The sequence below is a fragment of the Pezoporus occidentalis genome, unplaced genomic scaffold, assembly GCF_034315485.1.
Source record: "Pezoporus occidentalis ecotype Australia unplaced genomic scaffold, CSIRO_AGI_Poc_V1 ctg4, whole genome shotgun sequence".
Taxonomy (NCBI): Eukaryota; Metazoa; Chordata; class Aves; order Psittaciformes; family Psittacidae; genus Pezoporus; species Pezoporus occidentalis.
This window is the reverse complement of record NW_026915724.1, coordinates 6,184,071-6,198,721: the sequence shown is the minus strand read 5'-3', so window position 1 is coordinate 6,198,721 and position 14,651 is coordinate 6,184,071. Positions and strand designations below refer to the sequence as shown.

At 38.5% G+C, this 14,651-nt stretch overlaps 1 protein-coding gene across 1 annotated transcript; it reads right to left on the bottom strand.

Annotated features, from left to right (window-relative positions):
* Positions 1 to 349: 349 nt before the first annotated feature.
* Positions 350 to 14,528, bottom strand: GGH (gamma-glutamyl hydrolase). Its single transcript, XM_062633299.1, has 9 exons — positions 14,324 to 14,528; positions 13,616 to 13,730; positions 12,288 to 12,338; positions 9,027 to 9,111; positions 5,652 to 5,790; positions 4,651 to 4,757; positions 4,459 to 4,549; positions 3,041 to 3,178; positions 350 to 1,035 (listed from the first exon to the last, which is right to left on the bottom strand). Exons 1-9 carry the CDS (start codon positions 14,451 to 14,453, stop codon positions 914 to 916), a joined length of 978 nt encoding a protein of 325 aa, XP_062489283.1. The 5' UTR covers positions 14,454 to 14,528; the 3' UTR covers positions 350 to 913.
* Positions 14,529 to 14,651: the final 123 nt, after the last annotated feature.

Below are 14,651 nucleotides of genomic sequence, written 5' to 3'. Positions count from 1 at the left end.
CAGATTTCTATCTATTAGCTACAGGAAAAGTCAGATTACATAAAGAAAAAAAAATAGGTTTACATTCTTTCAAATAATAATTAAAAAAAAAAAAAGACATCTACATCTTTCATCTGTCTGCTGGCTCCAGTTATGTAAAACTGAATTTGAAACGAACAGAAAGTGGAATCAGCACTTAACAGCACTTAACAGCACTTAACAGCCCTCCAAATGTACCCATATTACCTGAGACTTGCAATGCCTAGTTTACACTGCATCCTATTTATATAGGCCTCACAAGGTATAAGCACTCAAAACAAAGCTGAATGTACAAGAGAAACAGTTTCACAAATGGGATATAATGTGCATGTTAGGGGCTGGGGGGGGGTGGGAAAAGTCTCTTTGCTGTCATGCCTCCTTACTACTTTGGTCAATTTTTCAAATGACAAAATAGCCCCTGTCAAGAACTTGTTTACATACACATATTTATGGCAAACCCAAGAGTCTCATTTGTTAAATCATGTGAAAAGGATAGGATTTTCCTAAGCAATGCATCTAAGCCTTTCATGCTATCATAGCCCACAACATTTACAAAGATAACTCTCATATTTTAAAATACATGAATACAGTGTTTTTCCTTGTACTAAATATGACTACTTCCAAGTTAATAAGCATAATCAAGACCTTTTCCCTTGAAGGAAAAGCTATTTTTCTGCAGCTTCCCTTAAAGTGTGCTCCAAGACAATTATTATGTTATTAAATATAGACTTTATATTAATGGTCCACAAGTGCAGAAGAAACACAGAATAAATCATTATAAAGAAAGAACTGTGCTGGCTTTCTGTCATGTGCAGTGCACTACATCAGCTTAATTACTCAATGCTGGCAAATAATTCCATTTATAAATAGCAACACTGCACCTTTGACACAATATTCAATCAAAAAAATAGATTTGCTGAAATGAAGAAAATGTTCCTGTATAAACTGGAGTATAATTATAAATCAATTCTTTTGTTTCCTCAGCTTCACTGGGAAAATGGTGCAAGCTCTTCCGGGCTGTAAAACATTGTAAAAATACAGATCACTTTACTGTTATCCTACTTGACAGTATCTTTCCTGGCAAAGCAAGTTGTTCTGTGTAGTATAACAGCAAATGAAATTACAGTAACTTGCATGTGAAGAACTGTGAAGATGCATCTTCATAAAGCTGGTTATAGCATATTTTATTACTGGGGAGGGAGAAATTTAATTATTAATTTAAAAGCCAAGCCTGTACAAACATATTTATCCATGAGATAATTAAACAAAATAAAACCTGAATCCTTGCCTGATTTATCCCATCGGCAATTCTACGCAGGTTAAAATTAAGAACAGATGGATATGAAAACGGTATTTCAACAGAATGGTTTAGTTATTAAGTGATCATAGATGAGTATATTTTTGTCAGCTGAAAACAGTTTTTCACCCCATAATTTATTTTCAAAGTTAAGGAAGACACTCTGCCTTACGTCAGCTAAAACCATCAATCACTCATTGCAACGTTAAGATACGAAGCACTCAGTAGGAGCAGTTGTACACCTACTGGAGAGGTGATGAAGGATAATAGCTCATGATATGGTATATGAGATGGCAGCAGACACAGAGCTGGCTGGCACAAGTTTACTAGAATTGAAGGTCAACAGCTCCAAAAGCTAGTGACACATCTGTGTGGTACCATGCGTGAGCTCATTACATGTGTGTACATATATAAAAGAACCCACAGGCACCATGGCTCAGCGGGATTTACAAGCAGAGCTGGCACTTTTTTTTTTTGCCACATTTACTTGGATAATGGCCTGAGCAAGCTTACTTGTGCCTGTAATACAGAGTGCAGATACTAGTGAACATAGCAAACAAAACCTGAAAACATGCTGCGTTCTAGTAGTAGACTACAAAAGAAAAGGCAGACTCACACTACACTTTCTCCTGGTTTTCCCTTTATTTTTGTCTTAATCTCCCGTAAGTACCTTATCAAAATTCTTAAAATACAGGAAGCTTCTGGATACTTCTTGGATACTGCCAAGGCATTTTGTGTGATTTTGCTACCTTTTCACAAAGGGAAGTAGGACAACATTATGCAGAAAAAGGGCCCTGAACTTGTAAAAAGCAAAACTTTTATTTCCACACCATTCTCACTGACTAGGTCAGCAGAAGTTGCATTTTTTTAAATCACTGTTTGCTTTTTAGGTGACTCTTCTGACTAGAGAACAAATTTAGAGACCAAATTCAATTAGGTTATTGATTATGTTCTTCATAGTGCCAGTCAATCAGGTAAGACAATTTCATAAATAGTCAATTTAAAACACAAAAATTATATTTTAGCAGAATGGTTCAGTAAGTATAAACAAAGGAATAAAGAAAGCTTTATCACTTTGAATATTCCTGTATTTATATCCTGCTTATTTAAATAGAACAGAAGTTTCATAAATTATCAATATTTTATACATTAGTTACTCCCAGCTTCTTAGGGTATAAACAAATTAAAAGCTCTATAAAATTAAAAAAACTTCTTGGGCTGTCTATAGTACATACCTGTTGGGCACCACACTGCTCCCCTTTGATACATCTGTATACTGCCCAAGCAGTATTTATAATATTGGTGCTTATATTTTGCAAGCAAAACTAAGAATACAATGAATGACTATAACTCGGTTTGGAACTCAAGAAACTGCTGTAAGTATGAACAGAGTATTTTTTTAATTTCATTGTCTTTGTTCAAGGAAGGCTAAAATGTACAAGTTATCATTTGAAATGGTAGAAAGTCAAGCACAAACAATGCTTTTCAGCTAGTCCACTGAAGAATTTGTGGAATACCTGGCCTTTTAATGTCACTTTTACTAAGCCATTCTATTTCTAGTATTCCATGTTTTTTTATAAGCCTATAAAGCTTGCAGAGTAATCTTCTCAGAAAGCAGTGAGAGGTACTGAACTCTGAGAGTTGAAAAAGAGGCCTGTCATCTTCAAAGATTTTTAATAATGCTTCACCCTAAAAAATGACATTTATAGATGATAAACTTTTTACCTTCATTAATGAAGAAGTCAGCTATATAATATGATGCTCTTACAGCTGACGGGGAATGGGGAATGCCTGGTGAACTCTTCCACTCAAAAGGATTTTTCTCTGGATGCCACTGGACGCCATAAATTGGATATTTGTATGCTGTAAGAAACACAAAGGACGTAAGCAAGGTCTATACCTAAAGAATTACACGCTTAGTCTTACTGCAAAAGAACCCAAAGAATAAGCTACGAATAACTCACATCAACAGTTTAACAAAAGCTTAAGCAGCAAGGTGAAGCTCTGTTTAAGTCACAGTACAACTGAAAGAAAAAAAATGGATATTCTAATAGAAAGGTCTCATTCCTTGCAAGATTTTTGTACACCACTTTTTTTGATTATTCATTTCAGAATTAAACATATACATACACTGCTTTAGAAAAAATAGTGTTACAAGTGTATCAGCCTCAAAACTTCCCATCTACTGCCAGCATCACCCAACATACAACATTCACTGCCACACAGGATATTGCTGGCAGTTCCATGGGACAGATCCAAGTCTTAGGATCTCTTCAAAGGCCCAGTCAATCCAGGGGCAGCTCCCATCTGCTCTGTGCCAGGGCTGACACACTGCGGAAGCCAGTCCTCAACTCTTACAGAGAAGAGCAGCACAGCAGCTAATGACTGCTCTGTGATAAACTGCTTGCAGCCACACGAGATGCCTGTCATTAGCCTAATCAGGTTTTCTGATCAAATTGCTATTCTTTACTTCTGGGAAACAGCCAGTAAGCCATACAGAAGAATCCCACGGGTGGACAGCTGAGCCTTACTGTAGAGCTGCTAGTAGTGCACTGATCAAGATAAACCACTCCCTAAAGAGCTAACTTGTCTCTTGATCTCAGCAAACCTTGTGCAAAATGTAGGCAACACAAGGTAAGTAACAAAAAAGGCTTTTAGTGGAGGCAATTATCAGCATTGCTGCTAAAGCAGTGAGGAAGGTTGCTATTACCTCAGTACTCTGAACTGTTCTTGCAGTACAACAAACAGATACAGAGCATCACAAGAATGCAAGCATAAGCAGACAGACAGAAAGCAAGGTTCAACAGAGGCATGTTGCACTGCAGAGGGATTAAACTACTTCAGGATGAGTGCTGTACACTTCACATCACAGGACTCATATTCTAGTGCTAAAGTGTACCAGCGCATCTGAAAGGGGAACAGCAGGTGAGAGAAGTAATTAATTAAGTCTCACAGATATGAACTCAAAAGATAAAATATCCCTGCACACAGAGTATGCTGCTCATAGCTAGAGCACTGACAGGCCTGACACTCACCCTGCTGTTCTAACAGCAAGCTTGTAGTACAAGCTAACATCAATGCCACAACACCTCTGAAGAGCTAGTTTGTCACAGTCAGTTTACAAAGAAAATTCATTTCCCTACCTTCCATGGTAGATATAAACTCCACTTGATCATTCATGTTAGTGGTCAAAACATTATAGAAATTATGAAGCTCTTCATTCTTTGTAAAATTCTGTGATAAGGAATCAGGAGAAAGATGTGTTATTTGCTCATTTATTTCTAGTTTTAACAAAGCAAAAGCATTTTTGTTCAGGAAATAAAATGACCAAATACCTCCAGGGAAAGGCTCCACATATGAAAGTTTGATGTCAATGGCTCAGTAGCAAGTGCATGTAATACATCATCGGGGAAATTCTTGAATAATCTACTGTTTTTTGCAGCTGTTAGAAATAAAAATGAAAAAAAGGGTATTATCCATTACCCAAGGTGCCAGCAGTCTGTTGCATGGATTAATACTGAGCAGGAGACAAATTTAATGAAATACTGCATTAAAGTAAACTTTTATTTGTAGTATAACTTTATGATTTTAGAATATGCTGCAAGGAAAATCAGTTAAATAACTACAACAGATTTCCAATATGCTGTTACCACTGTCCTCCAGTTCTGCCCCAGAGAGGACCCAACACTAATGCTACCTAAAGTTCCCATTAAAACAAGTATTGTTCTTTGCCACTCATTTTCGTGACCTTTCCGTTCACAATGAGCACAAATGACAGAATTTGTGAATGCTACATGGTCCACAGATGTATTACTCACAAATTAAAGGATAAAGTAGCAACAGAGATCCCATATTTTACCAGTGTTGCTGAGTGGCACAGCTCTGTCTTACAGGTTCTCACCGATTTCAATACTGTAGAAGTGGAACAACAATGCTAATATTCATCATTAGGAAAGATGCAATTTGAAAAATTTATAATCACCCGCTCTCAGAGTTTGATAGGTTTTGGACCAATGAATTTTATTCAACTCTGTAACAAAAAAGGAACTTAAACCCACATTATTTTTGTAGGTCCAAATTATCAAATGACTCAAAGAGCTACAAGTGTGGTTTTCGCTGACTGCTGTTGGTTTCAAATGGCTTGTGCTCACATCTCTGCTTTACAAGTGATAGATTTGCACTGACATTATGAAAACAGTTATGGCAATTTATTAAGAAACAATTTAACAAGATTATAATTAGAAAATTCCCAAACATTCACCACTGCATATTTATCACAAACAAAACACAAGACCTCTTAGCAAAACTCAGACAGGAGATGTAACAGATTTTTCACCTGAGGTAAAGTTCAGAGGGAGTGCAAAACCATTTGTCTTGGTATTAACAAGCAAAACTTTGCCACTTGTGAGATACGTAAGCTCTTCGTGTCCAAGACATGTTCCCCATACTGGGAAATAATCTCCTTTATCATTAGCCTTCAAAATAAAAAAACAACAACGTAAGGAAAAAGCACTGAAGATTTATAGAAAGAAGACTGAAGAGAACTTCCTACTCTTTTTGCTTTTTCTTGTGTAGGTGACAGATAAAACTACTGCAGTAGTACAACTGCTACTAAATTAGTTGTTAACAGTTCAATTAGAACTGAAACGAAGACTCTCTTAGCTTTTCTCCTGAAATATGAAGACTACGGGATTATACATGTCTGTTGAAGCAGTAAACTGAGCCCAATGATAGTAGTTTGACTGTTCTTTCTACCAGTAAGTAATACTGAGAGCAGCAAAGAAGTCAATCAGAAGAGACACAAACCAGCCTGTCACCATCTTGAGGGAAAGCTTACTCAATTCATACTTTTATATGAAACATGTTATGATCACATTCAAGAGCCATTTGCAATGTCTGAATGCCTGTGCCCACCCATTTGAATTAAGAAAACATAAATCCTATTACTAGCATGGCTACAGTTTAAGTAACATGCTTGTATGCTTGTTTAACTAGCAGGTTTGGAGCTGTGCTCCAAAAAGATAAATTGTGAGTTTAAATGGCATAAAAAAGTGATAATCACTTTCAAAAGAATAAGAATTGACAGGCAAGTGCAAAAAACAAGAGAACAAAGTAAAAAAGGAGAAAAGGAAAGCAAAAAGAGAACACAACTAGCTTCCTGTCACTTCACTAAGGACAGTGCATACACACAATGAAAATCTCCATTATTGTATGGTTTATTCCTGGTAGTAATCACATGTTAGAGGCTGAGACATTTCAGAACTCCTGGCTTTGTGAAATATCAGTAGTTTTTCTTAATTTGTTTCTAAACATTTTTAGGTTATGCATAACGCATCACACCACACATCCCTATGAGCTACAGCTCAAAAGCCTTTTTTGAGAGAGCTGAAACTATAGGCCTAGAATAAAAATGTTACCCTACTGCATTACTGGTAGCATGGTAATAAAAGCCCATATAACTACTTCTCAGAGCAAAACATGGAAGGTTTACAGAAAGAAGGCCAATAGTACTGCAGTCTTCATGACTACCCATCATGCATAACTAGACACAGGACTTGCAATACTGCCTGTCTTTCATGTAAGTGAGGAACAAAGCCACTAAAGACAAAAAATACACTACAGTTTAGTAACTACTACAACTGAACCATAACACTTCGTGCTCCCCTGCCCCCCTCCTTTTTTTTTTTTTTCAATAAACATTACCCTGTAGGCTAAGCATGTATTAAACAACACCCAAGACATCACATTTTAAGAACTAATTTAAAAGCTGGAAAGCAGTATTTCATTTGGGGTTTTGCCTAGCTAGTAAAATTCTATTGACTTGAATGGGGATTAGCATTTCACATGCTCTGTTCATGTTAAAGCAAAGCCAGACCACATCATTTCTCATTGTGAACATTTGCAAACAAATAAAAAACAAACCCTCATACATTTTTAAAAACCATAAAATTCAATCAATTCCATACCTGACAATATACTCTTGCCTAGTGTAGCTTACCTTATATCAATAAAGCTGCCAGTATTTTATAACCCCGATTAAGTCTCAAAAGATGAAAATCAAAACACACAATTAGCACAAAAAAACAGAGGAAAAAAAAACCAACCCTGACTTATTAGTAAGGGTTACCTATGATGAACTGAAAATTACTTTCTGCCTTTCACTCACCTGAAGTACACCTACCATCTAACAAACCTGCCACTCTGATCATAAAATTACGACATATACAATTGAGTTAATCATTGTGCAATGTCAATAAAATTTCATAATAGGACTGCAAACCACAAGAACCCCTTGCCCCAGTACTGCATACCAAGACACAGGCCGCACTTCACACAATGAGCAGTTTCAAAAAGACAAATGAGACTGTCCCACATAGAAGCGAGACAGCCTTTGCAAGATTCAGGTTTAAGGCAACAGACAAACAATCACCACGAATGAAAACAGATAAAAGAATAATATTCGGGTCACAGGAAGTGAACAGCAGGAAACTTAATCACTGAACTGCAGCAGCTGACTGGTCCTGCAAATACCACTGCCTGTGCTTTCCTTGTCTGCTGTTGGGAAGTCAGCAGCAAGGGTAGAAGAGGAATTCTTTCCTGCTGATGAATGCTTCTACCACAGTAACTGCTTAAACACTGCTCATAATTGCCTTTAGAATTGGGCAAATTTTTCCAAAATATGACTTCTGTGACTATTTTAATCAATGTTAACTGAAAATAAAATAAAGCCAGTACAGAGGAAAAAAAGGAAGAAAAATTACATTTTTATGCTATTTCAATACAGAAGATCCTTAACAAATCATAGGGATTGTATATAAAGCTCAGCAAATCTCCATGCCTTTCCACAATGCAAATTTTACTTCAAAATGTCTTTATTAGTAACTGAAAAAAACTTCACCTTTTATGCTCTAAGAGAATTAAATGTCCCGTAGGATTCAAAGCCTTCCTCATGTTCTTTGAAATAAAAAGCTTTCCTAGATATTCAATCTTTTTCTTAATGAAGCTAATGATCATATGAATATTTACAATTAAGATAACCTCTCAAGTGCTCTTCCTACCTTACTTCATGCTGTAAATGAAGCTAGTGTTTGCTTTAAAAATGTGCTAAATTTACAGTTACCAATGCAAAGAAATAGCTAAAAGGGTAGACCCCATATCTGCACATCTGAAGATATATTTAAACCTACTTATAGGTAAGTAAGAATAAAGGTGTTTCACTAGCTGCAACATACTGGCGAAGGAAGGTCTTAATGTTCTATTATTGTAAATTGGTTTGAGAGTCTGTCTAGAATTCCGAGTTCAAACTTTAGTCATGAAACTTATACAAATTATAACATTTATGTATATCTTTGTTCAACATTTAATGTCAAAGGATACTTTGCACTTTCTGAAGGCATTACTGCTACTCTATTGCAAGTTCCACATAGCCATAAGCCTCAGGTACAATGAATAAACAATACTGTTTTCACCTGAAGAAATTGAGAGTTTAAGACCATGACGCAAGATATAACAGGAGAGGGCTCCAGAAGTCTGAATCTTAAGCTATTAAATGATTTTTTTTTTTATGTAGAAGCCAGCTACGAGCTACTTATTATCGGGCCTACAGTTAACACACTGATGCCAATGCAGAGTTATGAAAATATGAGCCTCCCTGTCACTTTGATCTCTGAACAGTGACAATAACAAGAACAGACTGTTCCTTAGTAATTACCTCTAACGCCTTGTGGTAAAATATCTTAGCAACCCTGGAATATTCTGAAGTCTTAAGATCCACACCGCCTCCTGGAAAAAGTACCCTGAAAGGCAACATTCAAGAGTCTGATTAGCAATGGCGATTAAACTAAAAGCTGGACAATGTACACAGAGAAAGGTCTGATAGTGGTTTTAAGGGTAGGATTCAGGTCTAGATTTAGATACCTACACTTCAGAAATCTTCAGATAGTCATCTAAGCTTCCAGGGATCTAGTCAGAAAAGTCAAACATCTTTTCTACAGCAGAAACCTAAGTCAGTAGGCTGGTCAGCCAATTAGGCTCCACTGGCTCTACAGACTAGCATGACATTAATTACAGGAGTTTAGACAGCTGTCACACACATAGACAGCAAAGTTTAGGTGTCTTAGTCTTTAACTTATTCATATCCTAAATCTTAGTGTTCTTCTACTGAAGAATAGTAACTATTACAAAGCAGTGACCAAGCCTAGTGCAATGTAAGGAAGAGGAGAGTAAATAGAAAATACGCAAAGCATACAGATTTCAGCTGGCATGTAAAAGGGTTGCACCCCATGACTCCATCAAATCCTGTCCTGACTCTTAGCTGGCTCTGCCTACCACTTTAAAATCCTGACCCTGAACTTCATTCATCCTGTTCCATTTCAGTGAAGAACTGAAGAGCTGTGGCCCTGACAGAGTAATCTTCCTGTTGCAGACAACACAGTTCAAAAGTTCCTATTAAAAAGGAAGAAAAAGTATGTTTGGCTACACAGAATCTGATGTAGCTGAAGACAATAAAACAATCTCAGGGACAATTTCAAAGAAACAGTGCACAAGCTTTTTCCACTACAGTAAATAATCAGCAACAGCTATTCTCTGTGTCACTCCCCAGACCCAAACACCACAAAAGAAAAAGACACAGTGCAGTCTTTTTCACGTGTATGCATGATGACATGGAAAGTAATCAAGTACTATCAGAGGCAGTAATGTGTAATAAGAGAAGTCTCTTCCGGCTGTAACTGAAACAGCAGCCACAGAACCAACAGAACTGAATGTATGAGCACTCCCTAACCCACTGGGGAAGAACCTCAAGTAGATCTACTCAAGCCACATCCACCAGTTGCTGATTTTTCACCAAAATGGCTGAAGGATTTTCTCTACACTTCTGTGCTCTGGAAATGGCAACCTGTATCAGTGAGACACATGCACCTAGAAACAACTAACACCTCAAATGATCCTCAGCATTTGAGTGCGCATTTATACCATTGTGACTCAGTTTATTTTAAGGTAAATGATGCACAAAATCACACAAAAGCCACCAAATACTTGGTGAAAAAGTAGAGCAGTATTCATAGAATCACAGAATAGTTAGGGTTGGAAAGGACTTTAAGATCCAACCCCCCTGCCATCAGATTACTCTCCAGTGCCAATACAGAAAATTAATACAGCTGAAGATATTTTCAGAACAGATCAGATTATAGATTTCCACAGAGATCTATAATCTCTGTAAATTAGACAAATAAGGTTATCCTTACCTGGAAGTAGTGGAAAACTTACTTCACCTGTTCCTTTTGTTCAAACCAAAAACTGGTCAATACTAATTAGGAAAAACAACTGTCATTTCTGCTAATGCTAAAAGGAAGTAACCCATTAAATAGCAATGATAATGGCTTGACATTGCCATAAGCAGATTGAAATGCAACTACCTGTATTCCCGTATCTCTAACTGGCTAAAGCTGATGACATACACTGCATTTCAAAGGCTATCCCAGGAGTACCTTGCTATATTCACAATATTCTGTCTCTAAGACTGTAAATTTCATGATTTTAAGAAAGTGGTGATGTAAGTAAATAATTTTCAACTGCAAAGAACCTGGAGCTCAGCTCCAGCAACATGAAATATCAAGGTATCACCTTTATTAAGTTTCCACAGAGTGGAAAGTCCTTCCCTCAAAGGATCTTTTTTGTTATTTACACACAGCTGTGCTGTGGAAGCCACTAGCTGACAGAGGAGGGCAATAAGAGGAAATCTAGAGTGGCCTTACCCACCTACACAGCACAAATCAAAACGCCAGCCATTGCAAAGACAGAAGTATAGGGGAACTGGATCTAACTGCCTAACACCCTCTTCTGCATCAAGGTAGGTGGTGAGGTAGAAAGAATGGGAGACCCCATTGGTACAAGTCCTTCCAGCAACCAAAGAGAGGCTGGCAGCCATAAGAAAGGGATGAAATTATTCATTTTGTCTCCAACATGAGAGGCCACATGGGGAGAAAATGTCACTGTCTTACATCTGCTTATGCCACAAGACTGTAAAGACCCATGTCTTAGTGTACAGGTCATGATGTGGAGCGTAAGAGGACAATACTCGCCCCAGCCAGCCATGGGGCTAAATCTAAAAGTTTTATACATGTTGATTAACATTCTAGTATATGCGTAAACTTAACAAAAACATTCATGGTTTAAGATGCTGATCTCAAGACTACAAGTAGCTCAACCACATGCTACAGGCTTACATACAATCAAGCCTGTGAATGTAGCATCAGCTGATTTAACTCTCCTGAAGTCCACTTTAGCACCAGGAAAACAAAAGGTTTTGGCTTTGTTTAGTCCACAATTAAACTGTGTTAAATTAGATCACATTATCCCACACTTGAAATACAGGAAGAACACATGCCATAGGGCAGCTGGAAAGTTAGAATATTTGTCCAACAAAGACCTAAGCTGCAGAACCATGACAGGCAAAGACAGGCCATTCAAGCAACAAGAGAAAGCACCCATACAGAAAAGGGTAGAAGAGACTGCAAAACAGAAACTTCTGTGATAGCGGAGATAAGGGAAGGAGCAGAAGAAGCAAGCAAAGGTAGGAACAGGGATGAAACACCTAGCAAGTGCTATTAAATATTAACATTAACATGACCACTCAAATGAGGAACAGGAAAGAATTAACAAAGAAGTTGGGTTTTCACTCATAAACTTGTTAACCACTATAATGCCACTTCGCTCTGCCTGCAGATAAGCACAGGCAAATGTCAGGATGAGCCTTGGCACTGTTGCAGATTATCCAACATGCGCTCGTCAAGGGAGGAAAGGCAGTAGATTGACATCGGACGAAATAGTGCTCTGTCTTTGAAAGTATTTATGTGTCTGAAGCACTCGGCACAACCTCTCAAGAGAGCAGGAAGTGTTCTTGGGAATACAGCAAAGCTCAATACCAGAACTATCACATCTTTCAACAAAAAAAACAGTGCTCAAAACTTACCCATTAATAGAGTGGAATATTTTATCATATTCTTCATCTGAAAGATTTAATCTGAAACACCAAGAAAATAGTTACAGAATACATATGAAAAATGTATACTTAACCACAAAAATGTCATCATTATTGAACAGAAACGTGGGACACAGAAAACATTTAGAAAGCATGCTTTCAACAGAATAAAATAGACCCAAATCAAACAAAACATTCAGCTTGAAAGAGTGCAACCCACAGAATTGACAATAGGGCCCTGTCACGTACAGTTCAAGATTAGATACTAAGAGACCCCTTTGAAGGCACTTGTTAAATTTGACATTTATATGAATGGTATGGTTATTATTTCCTGCAGACTGGCAACTCCGGTTTCCAATTGATTCCCAGTAGGGCAGAGCTGCAAACAGTAGGTCACACCCATTCTTCAGCAAAGATGTAGTTAAGAGGCGCGAAGATGAGAAAGTCCTCAGCATTAGCAAAATGTCAGCAAACCAGCAAGGTGGAAACACTCCTTGCAGAACTGATACACTGGGTATATTCAAAGAGTTCAGCTTTGCTAGATCTTTGTTGCCAGATTTAGAAGCCTCCATTCACAGATGAAGCTTCTGGTCTGCAAACACTATAAAAGCTCTACCAGCCGCGTGAGGAACGCTGCTTCTAATTCTGACACTTAACTGGTGCTCTTATTTGACTGTGTATATACATGCTACTGTAATTTTCTGCAGCTCATTAGTATTAAGTTCTGACAATTACAATTTTAACATTTTATTTCAGTAGGTTTACTATTTTATAGCTGTTGGCTATCAAGTATTGCCAGTTCTGTTACTTTGCTAATTTTAACCAACAACCAACATAAAACACCACATGGACGTAGCAACCCACAGTCTGAGCAGAACTGGACTTTGGTTTCTTCAAGGAGTACTGACAGCCTTTCTCCATTACTTGAATTCTAGGACTACACAATGTGACAGACAATATGTATGTATCTAGATACCTATGTGTGTTTGTGGGGTACTACACATTAAACTGAATATACCTAACTTCAAAAAACTAGGGATGCAAACTCTGGAGGGCAATTTTACAGGTAAAAACCTAGTCATTTCAAATAAATGTAATTTTTAATATTTCTTCTTACATATAACATGTTTCAATAATAGCATGTTTCAGCCTGCTTTTATTCTGTTTGCTTCTAAAGCTCCCTGCAGATTGTGGTATCTTCAAATAGTCTTCGAGGAGCTTTAAACACTCTCAAAAGCAGCACAACTGCTTTCTGGGCTCTAAGATAATACCGTTAAGTTAAACAATTATTACCCACTTGTAAGGATATAAAAATCTACCTTATTGGCACAACTCGGGCACCAGCAGATTCCAAAAACTTCACGTATGAAGCTGCAATATAGGAACTTCCAAATCTGTGGAATTTATCAAAGTGACACTCCTGTGCCAATATCCCTGAAGGATCCAAGACAGAAAATTAGGGCTATACAAACAGGAAATGCTACACACTTAAAACAGAATTAAACTTCAGTTTCCTACACGCATAACATTTACCACCTGAAGGAATTCCAAACACTGAGACACTGGGGTATCAATTACAATGCCTAGTCACAAGGCACCAAATAAACACATTACCTAAGACTCACCTTCTCTACTTTAATTATTCAGTACTACAGCTCCTTTTGGATAAGCTATAGTTAAGATTTTTTAAAAAGGTATATATAGTGTGACATTATTGATAAAAGCTTTAACCAAACCCATACTCACTCCACACAGAAACTGACAGGGTTTCATAGAATGGTTTGGGTAGAAAGCTCATCCAGTTCCAACCCCCTACCATGAGCACGGACACCTTCTACTAGACCAGGTTGCTCAAAGCCCTGTCCCACCTGGCCTTGAACACTGCCAGGGATGGGGCAGTCACAGCTTCTCAGGATAACCTGTGCCAGGGCCTCACCACCCTCACAGTAAACGCCGGTTTGGGTTCCCTCGCCAGGACAGCGAAGGCAACCCTCGGGCCGACCGGTAGCCCCCCACCCGCCCCTTACCAATGATGGGTCTCTCATTGCCCCCCGCCAGGCGGCCGTACAGCACGACGGAGGCTGCGGCGGCGCAGCGGAGCAAGAGCAGGAGCAGGGGGGCTGCCGGGCCGGCAGAAAGCCCTGCGAGGCGCCCCATAACCACGTCGCCCGCTGCCTGCCAGCACCAACCGCTCCACCACCACCTCAGTCCTGCGCCGCTCAGCACCCTGCCCGCCTGCGCCGCGGGGCACGCCGGGACATGTAGTTCCGGCGGCGGGGCGCTAAGGGCCGCCTCCGGAGACAGGCGGAGGGCTTGGCTTTGCTGAGGTCCCCCCTCAGTGCTGCGACGAAGTAG